Here is a 16,675-nt window from a genome sequence, read left to right as displayed (position 1 = left end):
CTCAGTTCACCAGTGGATTGTGTGAACAACAATGCAGACTGTAGTTAAACCGGTGGGCTTTAAGTTGTGCTGTGACACTTTTGATTCTTTTCATTAACCATGTTTCATTCTTTGGCAGAGAAAAGTCCGGACAAACACTTTAGTGTAACTCCCCGGCCCGCAGTACACTCTACACAGGTAGGCTACAACCCTCTACACAGGTTAGCTTAATTTGCTTTGAACGTAAACTAGCTTAATCTGCCTTGCACAAGAAGATAGCTGTAATGACTAATAAAAATAACTATATATGTGGGATATTTAACCAAATCAATATAATAACAGTTAGTTAAAGACATTAAAACATTGTGGAGGACAAAAATATATACACAAAATATGGTGAATAAGAGGATGGATATAGATAAATACAATAGACCTACCTTGACTGCCAAGGTGAATCTTACAAAAAGAGAGAGTTAAGGGGCCGGGGCCAAAACAAATACAGAGAAACAAATGTACACTCAGGGCTCTGTTAATTATAAACTCTAAACTGGTCACAGGCCACGTCTGTGTGAAATGTGGATGTAAAGTTTGTTGTCTGTTAAGTATAAAATGTTCTGAAATGTTAGCACTCCTGTTAGTAGTGTTTTGAAGTTAACGTTTTTTCATGAAAATGTTCGACATTTTTGAGGTCAACATTTTTTAAAATTTTCGACGTTTTTGGAGTCAAAATGTTTTCATGAATTTTTTTTAATTTTTTGGAGTAAAATGATTTCATGAAAATTTTTGAAAAGTTTGAAGTCAGATTTTCGACATTTCTTAAGTCAATATTTTTTCATGAAAATTTTAGAATTTTTTTAAGTCAAAGTTTATACATGAAAACTTTGAGTCAAAATTTTAACATTAAAACTTTTGCAGTCAAAATGTTTTCATTAAAATTTTTGACCTTTTTTGAGTCAAAATGTTTTCATGAACATTTTCGACGATTTTGAAGTCAAAATGTTTCCATTGATACAGTCGACAAAATTCAAAATTGTATGCCTGCACAGCAGCACTGCCTTTTAAAACGTGTCGGACAACAAATCCATCCTATTCTGTTCAGTTTATTAATATATCTTTCTTTGTCAATTGACAGTAATGAATCAATATGGGACATGAGAGCTTGTAAGTGCTAGCCTCGGAGTTCAAAATCCTCGCGTTTGCATTATTGGTGGCTGGGGGAAAGGATTATTTTCCCCACTGGAGGCCCCTCCCCCAACTATGACGTGCCGCTGATTGTATCTATTGATAAAAGATTAGTTTGAGCAGCAGAAAGTATTATGTCACCTGTAATTAATTTCTCTCAGCACGCCACACTGACTTCCAGAGACCCTTTTGTTAGGCCAAGAAAAAACGGTGTTCTCTCTTATTAGGTTACTTTCTGTTATTCCTGATCAGGAGTGCCATGGAAGTGAGCAAAGATTCAGTTTGAAAACAGTAGCTACCTATTGAGGCTGAAACTGCCAGATAAAGTAGAACTGATTTTTAAGCAATGTATCAGACTGTTGCATTGTCTTTTAGATAATGATAAGTGCACAAAACACAAGCAATACAGTGTTTTCTTGAGATTTGTTCACACATGCCCTTTTATTTTCTGAAGATATATTTTTAAATTACCCTATCATAAGGCACAATTAGCACTGTTATTCTGTAGCCTAAACAAATAGCTTATGCAATCAAGATAACTGCTCTAAAAATATTGCAAGCATGTCTATTGTTGTAGTTGGCTGATTTTCAAACCTTCACAAATAAGACTATGAATACATGCGTCACTCAAAAAAATATATGTTAAAAGGATTTTCTGAATACATAAAATTCATGCATTCGACTTTAACTGGTACCAATCCATCCAATTTATAAACAATTATAAATTCCGAAATTTGAATTATATTAAATATTATTTTATTGTCTGAGTTGTTCATCAACATTTCCATCAAGGGGATAATAAGTAATAAATAGCAACAAAACATCTTTGAAATCAAGATTTTCCTTTTTATTGAAAACTTGGCCAGGATTCTGTACAGCAGAGAGGATGTGCTGAGCACAGGGGCAAGAAGTCGGGAGACAGGGGGCTCTAGGGACTCAGTTTCTTGTGGTGCATCAAACCCTGAGCCGAGAATCGAGTATGTAAAACAGCCACAGGTGTTGTGTTCCCTCTCTGGAGTGTCAGAGCACTATGAGGGGAATGGAGTGAGGGACTAACAAAAAGGAGAAAGGGGGGGGGAGCAAAACTCAGCCCATAGGGGAGAAAGAGAAAAATAGAGACAGAGAGAAATGGAGGGTGGTCTTGGTGGTCCTTCCACTGAGATGTTTCTCCAATCAGGGATCCTCACCCTTCCCTTCACTGCCTTAGATCATAGAGCATTAAAAGTACTGAGGTAAAGCCTCAGACGTCTCTCCCCCTTTCCCTCTTCCTCCGCCCCTCTCCCTCACTTCCGCTCTTTCTCTTTCTCTCCTTCCCTGAGCCTCACTTGCTGGCCATGGTGTAGCAGCCCTGTTGGTGCCACTGCATGTCACGGATACGCCTCACGGACTGGAACTGAGGATGACGAGCGCCATACTCGTTGAAGTGCCTGTAGTCACCCTTCTCCAGCAGGTACTGGCTGCCACGATAACCAGGGAACTGGTATCCAACAAAGCTGGAGAGAGAAGAGGAAACATGTCAGTGTAGGATTCATTAATGTGATTTGATCCCATATCTGTGATGTTTGAGCGAAAAGTGACACTCACGTTCCACAGCTCACGATGATGCTGCCCACTCTGTCGGTGAAGCCGTAGGAGAACAGGCTGGGGACGTCATCGTCCATGATCTCCATCTTGCGACCCTTGAACTCTCCAACCTCGTACAGGCAGATCTTGTGCTTCTCAGGGTCCTGGGAGAGAAAAACCTAGTTAAGGAGAGACTTTAAAGAAAAAAAGGACATGAGAGTATAAAACCAGAAATGTTTCTTTATACCATTCTGACAGGCCTGAAGGACAGCAGGTAGTCGTTCTTCTGGCAGTTGCTCCAGGAGTCCCAACGAGGATACTCTCCCTTCTCCAGGATGTACATCTCACCACAGAAGTTCATCTGCTCGAAGCCCACGAAGCTGCAGAGGAGATAATGTGATGAAAAATTGTTCAAAGATAAGATTTTTTTTTTTTAAATGGGGACATGCTCGAATAAATAATCTTTTTAAACTTACGGTCCACACTCAACGCGCAGGGAGCGCACGCGGTCCATGCCAAGCTCACACACATTCATGCACTCGTTGCTGATCTCAATCATGCGTCCCTGGAAGTTCTCCTGGTCGAACACGTACATCTGGAGGCACAAAGGCTCAGAGATGAAGTTTCTGATATGATTAAAACAACACATTTTGATGAGACATTTATATCTTGTAGGCAAAAAAAAGGGGCCCATGCAACAACCACCCACCTTGTAGGACATCATTCCCATCTCAGACTTCTTGCCCTGAGCAGCCTTCCCATCAGTCTGGGAAGAAGTCTTGGACTTATCTCCACTGGACATGATTACTAGGTGGAAAAGAAAAGAGGAAAAAAACACAGTGAGAGGGAGTATGCTCATATAACAAATGTTACCTCTTTAGTGTGGAGGTAATAAAGGATGCACAAGAGATGGAGAAAACACTCTTATTGCATGAATTTGAAAACAGATGTAAAACAATCTGTATATTTTGGTGTCACCTATACCTCACCCTCTACAGATGTACAGTATGTGTGTGTGTATCTTACCTGTATGTGTGTGATGCCTGCGCCGAGCCTTACTCAAAGTGTGTGCGGCTCAGAGTGTGCCTCCTCCTTTTATACGCTGGCGCTCATAGGAGAGGGATTATGGGTAGAGAAACAAACCTGCTGAGGTCAGAGACAAAAGACAAAAGAACCCCCTCATCATCACAGAGGGACAGACCGAGTTGATGGGCGGGGGCAGAGAGGACTGACAGAAGCTGGGGGACAGAAATAACACAAACTAATGAAGTATCGAATAAAATAGAAGTGTCACATTTAAAAGATACATTAAGTAACCTGAATCATAGTTGTTGTGTCTTACAGAATTTATATTTTCCTGTCACCTTGCCACAGAATTTGCCAAAATAAAAATCAGCTTCCACCTGCAGGTTTTATTTTTTCTTTGTTGAAGGCAGGCTATTATTTGATTGTGGATGTTGGGATATGTGGCCTCGTGCTGCATGTTTCCTGAAAGGTGGAAAAAATACATGTAATGTTGCAGGCCTTGTGTCCAGGTATTTTTAAAATTCATGTGTGGTAACCTACTTAAATCTGAATGAAATGTTTCCCCACTTAAGCCTGAGTTTAACAAACTTTTTATCTGCAGACCTCACGGCACAAGACTGCAGACCCCCAATCTGATATTAGGACAATATTTGAATGTCTCACTTTTGTATGTTTTTAATGTATTTCACTGTAGGATCACTTTTTGAGTGCAAAGACGTCCAGTCTACTGTAGGCCTATAGTCCTGATTCCTGAAGGTCCACATTTGTCAAACCACTATACTTGCGCCCTGGAAGCTGCGCGCGCAATAACGTTTGGCGTCACCATTGTGTGAACAAGACTGAAATGAAACTTATAGTTTTTTAAACGTTGGTTTTCAGACTCATCTAGTTAGCTACTCCATGTAATTCAGCAGGGACTCTCTGCCCCGCCTTTAATCCCCACATTCATCACACCGATCCCAGCCTATTGTGCCGGGGCACGCGCCGGACTGCTGACCGGGGTCCGAACATACCGGAGCGCCTTTGTTTCCGAGCGGCAGCAGCTCTATGGGATCTGCTGAGCTGGCCGCAGCAGTACAACAGCATCCAGCGGCCGCAGAGCGAAGCCGGGAGCGCGCTCAGCCATCCCTGCGACTGGTCCCAGTGAGAGAACATGCACGCGCGAAGCAGGCGCGCTCCCCGACCGTCCATATAAAACTGAAGCGCCAGGTTCTGTCAAAGCTCTACGCGAGGCAGGCGGTAGGCGTGTTTCTCCAGAGCTCTTCCATTAAAGTACAAAAACTAGGTAAGGCTTCATTTCTGATTTCACTACCACACAGAGTCAGACTGACAAGCAGGTAAACAGACAGTCAGGCGAAACTTAAGCACTCTCTGAAACACCTGAACAAGACTTTTAAATCTTTTATGAGTTGTGTTTCATCTTTAAAGTAACTACAATGTTTGCCCAAACCTCCTAAAGGTTTTAGTTAGATTTCTATGAATTGTGTAAACTGAAGACCTACTTGTTAAAACTGAGAACAAACAGTCAAACTTTTGACATTTTAAAATGATTTTATTTCTTCATACAGTTTCCACCTAAACCACCTTTTTTTTTTTACTTACCTCATTCTCTCTGTTTTCATTTGCAACCACAGGAGTAAAGATGTACAGAACTACAAGGTATCCCATGATGCAGCCCCTGGTCAACTCAGGAATGGGCATGGCTCCTTTCTTCAAGGTAAACACACGCTCACATTTCCGATCAATGTGATTTAAGATCTCTGCATATGCGATATGTGATATCAACTCATCACCTTCCCTTCTTCTTTGCTTCCTCTCCAATCAATCCCCACCAGGTGACTGTTTTCGAGCAGGAGCATTTCCAGGGCAAGTGCCTGGAGTTCACCTCCGAGTGCTGCAACATTCAGGAGTGTGGACTGGACAACATCCGTTCCATCAGGGTGGAGAGTGGAGCGTAAGTCTCACTAACTCTTTCCCTGGGGATAAAAACAAAACCTTATGTACAGACAATGCATGATGTTTGGCACACCGATAGGGTGAAACAAGAAAAACTATTTTACCCTTCTTGCTGTCTCCTTATTCATCCATCCCAAACATCAAGAGGAGACTTGTGTGAACAGCTCTCTCTCTCTCTCTCTCTCTGAACAGCTGGGTGGGTTTCGAGCACCATGACTTCCAGGGCCAGCAGTTCATCCTGGAGAGAGGAGAGTACCCCCACTGGGACGCTTACAGCGGATCCCTCTCCTACCACGTTGAGCGCCTCATGTCTCTGCGCCCCATCTACTGCGCTGTGAGTTGCATCCTGCTTTTTAGTGATCCTCAGGACAACAAAACAAAACTACCCCAGGAAAGAAAAATCGAATGTTCTTTCTGTGTGTACCCCCTCACAGTCTCACCAGAGCAGTCGCATGATCATCTTTGAGAAGGAGAACTTCATGGGTCGCAGTGTGGAGATCTGTGATGACTATCCCTCTCTGCAGGCCATGGGATGGATGATGCCAGAGGTCGGCTCCATGCACGTGCAGTGCGGCGCGTAAGTACCTGAGAAGTGTAAAAAGATGTTTTGCATCTTTTTTTTTTTAAAATGCCCCTCGATTTTACGCCCGTCTCATATCTCTTCATCTGTTTTATAAGCCTTTAACCAAGAGCTGTGTTATAAAGAGCTGCTAAAATGGTCCTTCTAATACTCTCTGCCTTTTCTGCAGATTTGTGTGCTACCAGCACCCCGGCTACAGGGGTCAGCAGTACATCATGGAGTGTGAGAGACATAGTGGAGACTACCAGCACTGGAGGAACTGGGGCTCCCACTGTCAGACCCCCCAGATCCAGTCCATCAGGCGCATCCAGCACTGAGAGGAGGACAGGCTGAGACTGAGACAGCGACCCCCCCCCCCCCTTTACCCACAAACCCCTACTCTCTGTCTTTCTCTCTCTCCTCAAACCTTTTCTTTCTCTTGACTTGAGCCGCCCCCAAAACCACCACTGATGATTTACAGAAGCTGCCAGAGTGTGATAAGAGACAATATCGCACTGTTAAAGCACAGGGAAACATATGCTCCACATACACACACATGCTGACACTCATACAGTGTCTTTTTATTTGGTTTAGAGGTCCCTACACTCACATGCAGACACACACCTGCGCTGTACTCTCACCTGAGCTGGGCAATGATGAGTGGAGAAGTTCTTCAGGGAGCTGGAGCCAAACAGAGGGGAGATGACTCTCCAACATCACACCGTGACCAGGACACCCCCCCTCCCCTCATTGCAGCAGACTGTGCTGCAGTGCAGCTCAGATGTGTTTTGTTGTTGTGTAGGACGTTGATCCACAGGTTGAAAACTAATAAACTAATTTTCAATTCACATTTTCTTCTTTCCTTATAGAACAGTGTGTGACTATATTATTGGGACCTTTTCAAGGAAAATAAGTAAAATACAATAAATACTGATTTAAAGAAATGGTTTGCAACTTACTACCAATAATGCTTCACATAAACATATGTAACACCTTTGCAGTTTTGAAAAAAATGCAACAAGAAAAGTGCAGCAAATACAGACAAAACATCAAAACAGTGATATTAAAACATTTACATAGTCCTCTGTGCGATTTCAGTATTCCAGTGTTCAAGCTGCGCTGTATTAAATAAAGCTAGAAATGATCAATTAAAACAATTTAATGTGCTTAGTAATTGTTGAAAGTTGTCAGGCCAAAAAAAAAAAGCTTTCATGTTTTTTTCTACTTTAACTGTAAATAGTGTTGCCATTTTAACTCGCCTTATATGTAGAATATTAAACATACTGACAATTATAATCTTCTATTTCAGATATTTTTTAAAGATACCAACGTTGGTTTACCTGACACTTCACTGAATCTGAAACCTAAGTGTAATCATTATCAGTAAGGTTTTTTCCATCCTGCTGGTATAAATATAAAGCTGACTACGTGTGTGCATGGAGCTCACAAAAGCAAATAAACAAGGCAGTGTTTGCTTGTTCATTTACATTCACTTTCGTGCGTCTAATCCTCACCACTAACGCAACAAATATTGAACATTGGTTTATTTTGGGGTGCACATTCTGCTGCTTTCTGTCCTAATTGTTGTATTTTTAAAAGTGGTTAACAAAGACCAAGACCTTGTTGTCAATTTCTCAAAAACGGTCAAAAAGGAAAACCTGCAGACCGAACAATGGATACCTGCCTTTACATTTGTTTGTTTTTGGCTAAATCCCAAAGATGTGTTTAGGTAGTAAATGAAAACAACATACTAATGAAGAGACACATATTCAGTGACGGCAGCAGGGGGTCACAGAATAAAGCTGCTGCAACACCAGAAGTAGAGAGGATAGCTTTACTGTAGAAATCAGAAAAATCTCAAAAATGCCACAAGGAACATTATCAAACACAAACTTGACGGTAAAACAAGGAAGACAAGAGTTTTCCAGGAACATTTACAAACTTTAGAACGTAGGCGGACATTATTAATCATACAACTAAAACAGTCATAGTCATATTTACAACAAATAAAACACTCCTGATTTTCACAGTACAGAAACCTGATTGTTTTTTCGCATGTATTTTTAACTGTTCCATCAGTGATGTCTTCAACACTTGAAGTTAATACAAACTTTGCTCAATATCAGAATAGGAATCATAAAGTATGCTGAACTTTAACACGAACACATTCAGAGGTCTACATAAAGTTTAAACATCTAAAAACACAAAAATGAACAATCCCAGTCAACTTTGGCAGTCTGAAAATGATTAAAAGTCAACTCGAGAGCTAAAACGGAATATATGCGTACCAACTGCACGGAGCGGTTGAATTCAGTTGCTGATTTTACTCAACTTTATTTTGCAGGTTTTTATCTTTACTCCAAATCAACATGTCAGTTACAGCTCTTTTCCCCAAAACAGTGTTCCCTCACGTGATTGTCAGTGGGCCTGCCCCTGGACGGGATTACTATAAAAACATTTGAATGAAACTACATCCATCTACCAAAGCTAAATAAAACAAGTTCAAGAACATTTTCTGGGAATTAAAACAAATAGCTAAACCTGAAGACAAGTAAAAAATTAAATGATGTTCTTCTGTCTGTTTTGAATTGACTTTAAATCACTTTCTAGTCTAAGAGCATCCCAGTCCAGTATTCTCGAGCTCACCTTTACTCATAGCAGTGAAGAGTCCTGATGGAGCGTAGACCGTCTTTTCTCCAACGACGTCGACATCCTCGTCCGTCTCCTCTCCCTCAACTTCTGAAGAATCCGACCAGCTGATGATCACTGGAGAAGGGACGGGACTGGAGCCTCCAATCACATCAACATCCTCGTCTTTGCCGTCTTCGCAGCTTCCTGTTGATCCCAGACGGATCTCTTCTGCTGAATGAGAAGGGGGAGAGGCCCAAGGATCGGATTCTCTTATCCTTTGGTGGTTGTGATCATCTTCATCAACTTCATCAACATCGATCTCTTCATCCTCTGAACTCTCCTCTGTCCTCGCTGTTTTCTCTCCTCGTCCTTTTTGGAAACAATCTCTCACACTGGTGTCCACATAGCTCAAGTTTTCTCTCTCTGTCGACGCTGATTCTGTTCTGTCGGCTTCAGAGCTTGTTTGTAATGCTGGATGTGCCATTGGTTTAAAACAAACTTTCTTGGCCGCAGGGGCATCATCAACTGTCTCCTCGTCCGACTCTACACTCCTTCTCTTACCCGTCCTCTTGGCTCCTCCTACCTTCTCTTGTCGCTGGACGTTTAATTCTTCTTCCTGCCTTTCTTGATTTTCCTCTAGTTGCTCGTTCACTGATTGCTGCTGCTGAATTGATGACATTGAGCTACCCCCTTTAGATACACTGCAGAGTCCATTCTTCTTGGGCCTTCTTCTCTTGGGACCTGGTTGCTGGTTATCTGATGGTTGTTTTTTGTTTGAAAGGGGCTCATAAAGAAAGGGCATACTGTCCTGCAAAACAAATAAACCTCATTAGATTATACAGACAATGAAAGAGTCGACAGCTATGATAGAAACTTTGATCGGCAAAGAGCTACCACGTTAAGGTAATTTTCAAGAAAAGTAAGTATCAAGTAAATGTACGCATTTACAGACATCCATGACCATGATGACTGCACAGCATGTAACTGGTTTGTACTTTTCTGCTTGCCTGTATAAATATGTCAGTACTTTTATTTTTAAAACAAATACATGTAGAATGTATATCAATGTAAATATTGTTTAGTTGATATTTGAAGGTGGTTTAGCATGCTACCATTTGCCAAATAATGCTAAAGACAAATTGCAACTGAGGCTGCTGGAATTTCATCAGTGTAGTAAGTTGAGTTATTTTGTTAAGTTTTTGAAAAGTTCAAGTTTTACAGAGGTGATAAGGACTCTTCCTCTCTGCACCATAAATGTCTGTACAAAATGTTGTGCCAATCTTAAAGATGATCAGTTATTTCTGCTTGAGGAAAATTCAGGTATCACCAAACCTTAGGATCAGTCATCTTAAAGAGCCCATATTATGCTTTTTCTGGTTTTATATGCTCTTTAGTGTGTTTTCCATGAACCCTGTGCATGTTTAGCCACATCTATGTGCAAAAATTCAAAGTCCGCGGAAAAGCGGCTTCTCCTACGTCCTCCTGTTAGCTGTAGCATTACCTGCATGTAACGTTCGGTTCTAGCCCCCCTCGAAACAAAATTGTCAGTGTGACGTCTTGTCAGTGTGATATCACTGATCTAAGCCCATTGGCTCGTTGTGGCAAGCCCTGCAGCTCATGTTGCACGCCCACGATATGCCGTAGTCTGCGGTAGCACAGTAGTGCTAAGGTACTAATGTTTTTGCTCCACGGCCGTCGGAGCCAGAGTGGCTGAGCGGATGAACAATTATGGCAGAGCCGACAGGCCGACCAATCAGATCAGACTTGGCACACGTGGGGACTCTGAACGTGGGCACTTCAGAGCCTTAGAGATGGTCAGAAGCGAGCCGGTGCATGGAGCGGCAGTTCATGAAAACAGACACTTTTTTTCGAACTTTAGCTATTGTGAACATACTTTAGTAGGTACATAGATTAAATATATGAACCCCAAAAAAGGGCATAATATGGGCTCTTTAAGACCATGAATCACAGTATAAAAACGTTTTGTCAAAGATCAATTCCAACCATGATGTGGGCCTCCCTGAACCTGCTCCTGATTGGGTAGGACCTCATGCTCCAGCTACCATGTGGGTATTTCACTGATGATGGAGTGCTCTTTGTCTGTCCGGGACTCTAAAAAATGTACACACACAAAAACCACCACACATTTGATACATTTCTTTCACATTCTTTGCACTTCAAAGTAACTTTTCAACATCTTAATCTAACTTGTCCGATGGTGACAGCAGATACAGTTTAATCAGAGGCATTAGAGCAGAGTTGTTTGAAAAGTTTGTCACCTCAGCTTCCAGACTCTGACAGCTGCGTCCCTGCTGCGTTACTCGGACTGGCAGCGGGCCACTTCTCTCCAGTTTCACGACAGGCATCTGCTGTAGCTGCTTGTCTCTGTAATGAACTGTTTTCTCCCTTGCTTTACTCGATGATACAGGCTTCCTCTTCCTTCCCTTCATCGGTGAGAACGGATACTGTTTTTTTTTATTCTTCCTCGACTCTCCAACTCGTGTCACTGTTTCCTCAGCATGTTTCAGGGGAGCCAAAGGAGACAGCTGTGGACAGCTCTGTAGAGTTTCAGCTTCATCACTCTGTTGCAGTTCACTTATTTGAGAACATCTGAGTGGACGTGGAGTATTCTTTAGACGAGGGGCTTTGGTCTGGGTCTGGGTTTTTCTGTATTCGCTCAGAACAACCACTGTGCTGCTCTGACTCCCCCTCTCCATCTCGTCCCAGCGGCCGACATGCTGCTCGAAGGACTGCAGAAAGTTCTCAAGCATGTCATTCAGTTCTCCCTCTCCTTGCTGCTGCAGAACTGGCACTGCAGAGCTGGAAACGCCTCCTCCTCGGCCTAGGCCTCCACCAACAACCCGGGAAGATTCTGCTTCCAGGAGTACAGGGGGACTGCCAACGCATTTGTTTTCAGTCAAAACATTGCCAGATGAGGCATAGGTGCAGCTGCTGCCGGCTGAAGGAAGAGGCAGAGAATTTAGGCCTCCACTGTTGTTGTTTGGCAAAATGTCAAGGCCCATTATCACTTCCTCCAGGAGACGATCCATGGGTTCAGGCTCATAGGGTGGAGGGGCTGCAGGAGGGAGGGAAGTGGTGTGGAAGAGAGATGGTGCTGGAGGCAGGTAGGAAGCTGCAGGTGACATTAGGACAGCTGATGTAGAAGTATGGAGGACAGGGCTGGAGTTGGATAATGCATGATAAACATTGTCAAATTTCAAAGGAGGGGAAGAAACAGGAGCTGATGTTTGTTTGGCCCTTGTCCTCTTAGGCCGGCCAACAGGGAGACCATCCTGTAAGCAGGGAGAAAAGGTGTCATAATTATATCAAATTCAAACGTGAGTTACTTATTGGTCAAAACATTACTGGAGAAAGTTCAACTAATCACAGGACCAGATCACAAATACATAAACTACTCTTTTTTTTTTTTTTTTAATCTTTCAAACTCCATCCTAACATTGACTTTGACAGCATGGGTTTTACAAATATTTAAAAAAGTGAAGACTAAGTGAAACAACTCAGAACATTTCTGTAGCAGCAGATTGTGTCTGCAATGGAAGAAGGTTTAAAGCCAACGTCATTTTAAGTTGACATTTACGTAGACAGTTCCAGCGTATCTTTGTGGGGCTGACATGATAAGACAATTATCAAATTTACTGTTGTTAAAAACTTCATCAGCAACCTCTGTGGTTATTAATCATTTGTTAAAGTAATTTATTGATCAGATTGTGAGATGATTTTCTGGCCTTTCTTTGTTTCCTGTAATGGTGAGCTGATACCTTTGATAGACAGAAACTAACAAGAGACAATTTCTAAAACAGAATCATGGTTACAAAAACGCAATGTTTTTCAACTTTCTATAACAGAGGATTGTTGCATTTGGGACTCTTTTATCAGACTGGCGAGGTCATGAACATAAGCAAATCCCAGTTGTGCAACGCATTACATATCTTATTTTCTAGCAAATTACTGTTTGAAAAAATCAACTTTCTTTCATCTATTGAAATAGTTACACAAAAGTTAAATAATTACAGATTGTGTGTGTTTCAGTTGCCCTTTGTTATATCCTGCTTAAAAATAAAATGCTGTATTACAAGATGTTCAAATCCTTTCAAAATATAGAAGGTAAGTTCATCTATTGTACCTTTAATTTATCTTATTTGAAAAACAGCATCATCCTGTCTCCCTGTCATGTTTTGGTGATGTCACAAGCAGGACAGCAGCAGTTCATCTCTCTCACCTGGTTATACAGCTGTATGTTACTTTCTCCTCCCTCTCTCAAATCGCCACTCTGGCTGAAGTCCCACTCTTTGCCGCGCCTCCTCTTCCTCTGACAGCTCTTGGCCGGCTTTAGTTGCTCCCTTGTCTTCAGGTATAACCTCCTGCCTACAGCTCCTCCACCCTGCCCCGTCCTGGGAGTCTTCATACCCCACCTCTGCAGGAACATCTTCTGAAGCTTGCTCACCCCAACACTCTGCACATCCACCGTCTGCGTTAACACTCCCCTACCCCTCCTTCTCCCTCCTGTTTTTGCTTGGGGTCTCCGGGTTCCTCTCTCACCTGTTGCAGCTCTCCTGGTACCTCCTGTTCCTGCTGCTCGCCTCCCACTTTTTCGCCGTCTGCGGGGGCCCTCCTCTTGATGCGGGTTCAGGAAGTAGTTGATGTATCCTGGGATGTTATCATGAAACTGCTCCAACTGATTGTCCTCCAGATCTCCAGCTGCTGCTCCAGCCCAACAGCGGTCTGTAGACGGGGTATTTCTGCCTTGGGTTTCATCTGGTTCATAGACGAGGGAAACTGGGAGGTAGGAAACATGAGGGGGAAGAAGATGGGGTTCTGTCTGATGTAACGTTTGAAGAGCACCCATATCGATTGTCTCAAAGGAGGCTGCTGGATGAGAGGGGGTTGCTGTGGTTACCTGTAGCTCCTCTGTCTGAGTCCATGTGTCTTTTTTACCATCTGACACCGTCTCTCTCCACAAAAAGGTGCCTTCATTCCTCTCTTCTCTCCTCCACCTTCCCCTTCTCTCCTCACGTTCACCAGGAATCAGTGGCTCTGTCTGCACTCCTTCTTCCCTGTGCTGGCCTTCTCCCTCCTCATTTCTTCCTCTCGTGACCTCCACCAGCCCATGGATTCCCAGCCTGGCTGCAGCCGAAACAGCTTCTTGCCTCTCCTCCTCCCCCTCGCCAGCCATCTGTCCAGAGTACAGCAGTCTGACAAGGTGGAGCAGGGTGCATGTGCCGAGAGCGCGAAAGTCCAAGAGACGGCTCTGTCCTGTAGGAGGCGCTGGCAAGGCAGACAGAGAGGAGGAGATTTGGGGGCTGATAGCTGAGAGAATACAACTGTGAGCTGGCACAGATACACCTGGGGGAGAGAGTTAAGGTGTTAGTGATGATAATAAAGTCAAACTGTATAATTGACACGTCAGAACTGCAAATTGTGGAAGATTTTCATGTTGTCTTTATGCATACCTCCTTAACAGAAAATAAAGTAAAAAACAATCTATGACAGGAAAGTGAAGAGTGGCTCAATGTAGTGTGTTTGTTTATTTTTTAGATTTTAATTTTGGGGCATTTTGCCTTAATTTAGACAGGACAGTAGATAGATTAGGAAATCAGGAGAGAGAGTGGGGAATGACATGCAGGAAAGGAGCCGTAGGTCCGACTTGAACCCGGGCCGCCCACTTGGAGGGCTATAGGCTCTGTACATGAGGCACGACCTAACCGCCATGCCATCAGTGCCCTGATGTAGTGTATTTATACCTTCTGTCTTGATCAGAGTGTCACAGAACTGGTTGCACTGCTGCTGTCTCTGCAGCTCAGCGAGCAGGAGGGCTTCAAACCCCGGCTTTTGGTAGCACCACATCTCTCCATACACTTCAGAGGAGATGCAGAGAGGAGGTGGAGGAGAGAGGTGAATCACAACTCAGTGGAAAAAAAACTCCATACTGTTATGAATTTCATTTTAAATGTAAACAATAAAGACAGTTGTATTTGCCACAAACATGAAAACAACGGGATTAACGGCAATGCAGTTTGAACATACATATATATATAATTACATTAGAAGGAGCAACATTTTTTTAAACACTTCACCAGGATCAACATCACATACACGTATCCATGTAAGCACGCCTGGGCTTCACGTCAAACCTCAACAGCATACTGGTCACATCATCAGTCAATTTTACACAATATGAAAACAACACACATTACATTATGTGTGTATAAAGCTACTCTGACTTGGTGAGTCTGTATACTGTGTTGTACCAATGGAAAGCTCAATTATGACTCTATGAACACAGTAACGCACATTATTTGGTCAAAAGTCGACTGTAACAAGAGGGATCGATCTCTTGTCTATTCTTTGTTTTTATTTGACTGATGATGACTTGAAAGGTAAATGTGAATTTACACCACAAATGTTTAATACACAAGTTACTTGAGTATTGTATAATAATATCAGCCCTATTATTAACTCTTGTAGTGGAATAAACTTAAGTGAGGTACACGTTCATTCATATTTAAATTAACATCTATATTCCTTGTAAATACTTTTCATTTAAAATCTCTTAATAATACTTTTCTATTTTTAAATATGTCACTGCATTCTTATCATATTAGTTAATAATTGTCGATATATTATCTGCGTGAGTATTTTGGTATAACAGTGAAGCTAAACCTTAAACCCTATTTATTGCACACTTGATGTAATTATAATTAACAGCTATATATAATATATACTGATGTATGGCTTGATTTATTTTATTTTCACAGAAAACCAATTTATTTGCACAGCCAATGCAAAAATAAAAAATAACAAAGGTTGTATTTTTTTTTTTAACTTGATGAACACAGCTTGTAAAACAAGTGGGACAACCTGTACTTTAATTGGACAGAGCTCAAAGCACACCTGCTGCTTAGCACCAATGCTAATCAGCAACAAGTCCGGTCAACAACAGAGCTGAGGTGTACATTTGTCATAACAGACAACCTGTTGGTTATTATGTCATTAACATCAGTTTGCTGTCTCTAAATTGTGCGAGACATAATTAGCTTCTTTGTAAAAGGCGGAATGTTAGTTATGAAGAGAAAGGCGGACAGGTGACAGACATCTTCACTCACCGACTTCAATCCTCGCTTTCTAAATCCGTCCCCAAAGAAATTAAAGAAATGTTGTTCTTTCTTGACACTACATGTGTTTCGAAATAAGGTGATATAAAAGTTGTATTTTCTTTTTCTTTTTTTTCTTCCCCTGGCCGTTTTTGGGAGGTCATCCACGGGTCAGCGTGGTCGTCCACAGTAGTCATCACACTGCAGTTTGTCGCTCCGCCACCAGGGGGAGGGGGGGGGGCAGTACAGTACAGAGACCACAGCGACAGACAGTCAAAGAGTAGGACAAAACAATAAATGCGAGATGATTCACGTCTCGTACTTTCCCCTTTTCGCTTCACCTGGATAAGCTTCAGCATGTGGCTTGATACAGCGGTTCTTGTTCATTGTCACCTAAAAGACAATCTCTGAGGATGTTAAATAGCTTACTGAAGTAGGAGTTTGGCTCCAAAAGTTGTTCCATATTTCAGTGGGAGTGAAGGGGGAAAATGGTTCTTATTGTGTGTAATGTCATGATTGTATGATTTGATTTGTTTATTCCTCATTCTGCTTCATGGACAGTTTTTGCTTGCTGAGCTTTAGTGAGGGGAAAGTAACAAAGTGGAACTAAAGAAGATTTTCTTTGGAAGATTTATCTACATAATAAAAACTCTTTGCTGAAATTTCA

General features: G+C 42.2%; 3 protein-coding genes across 3 annotated transcripts; 1 reads left to right on the top strand and 2 right to left on the bottom strand.

Moving 5' to 3' along the window:
• Positions 1-1,986: 1,986 nt before the first annotated feature.
• On the bottom strand, positions 1,987-3,811 carry crybb1l1 (crystallin, beta B1, like 1). Its single transcript, XM_020645856.3, has 6 exons — positions 3,751-3,811; positions 3,434-3,531; positions 3,201-3,319; positions 2,972-3,104; positions 2,746-2,888; positions 1,987-2,654 (listed from the first exon to the last, which is right to left on the bottom strand). Exons 2-6 carry the CDS (start codon positions 3,524-3,526, stop codon positions 2,483-2,485), a joined length of 660 nt encoding a protein of 219 aa, XP_020501512.1. The 5' UTR covers positions 3,527-3,531; positions 3,751-3,811; the 3' UTR covers positions 1,987-2,482.
• A 971-nt stretch (positions 3,812-4,782) lies between these two features.
• On the top strand, positions 4,783-7,113 carry cryba1l1 (crystallin, beta A1, like 1). Its single transcript, XM_020645857.3, has 6 exons — positions 4,783-5,035; positions 5,385-5,467; positions 5,586-5,704; positions 5,899-6,040; positions 6,141-6,283; positions 6,456-7,113. The coding sequence occupies exons 1-6, from the start codon at positions 4,798-4,800 to the stop codon at positions 6,601-6,603; spliced, it is 873 nt and encodes a 290-aa protein (XP_020501513.2). The 5' UTR covers positions 4,783-4,797; the 3' UTR covers positions 6,604-7,113.
• Positions 7,114-8,018: 905 nt separating this feature from the next.
• LOC114919047 (uncharacterized) lies at positions 8,019-14,790 on the bottom strand. Its single transcript, XM_029276249.2, has 5 exons — positions 14,659-14,790; positions 13,137-14,260; positions 11,176-12,189; positions 10,901-11,008; positions 8,019-9,704 (listed from the first exon to the last, which is right to left on the bottom strand). Exons 1-5 carry the CDS (start codon positions 14,759-14,761, stop codon positions 8,877-8,879), a joined length of 3,177 nt encoding a protein of 1,058 aa, XP_029132082.2. The 5' UTR covers positions 14,762-14,790; the 3' UTR covers positions 8,019-8,876.
• Between the last annotated feature and the right edge of the window lie 1,885 nt (positions 14,791-16,675).

Source organism: Labrus bergylta, chromosome 9, assembly GCF_963930695.1.
Source record: "Labrus bergylta chromosome 9, fLabBer1.1, whole genome shotgun sequence".
Taxonomy (NCBI): domain Eukaryota; kingdom Metazoa; phylum Chordata; class Actinopteri; order Labriformes; family Labridae; genus Labrus; species Labrus bergylta.
This window is presented reverse-complemented; position numbering and strand designations above follow the sequence as displayed.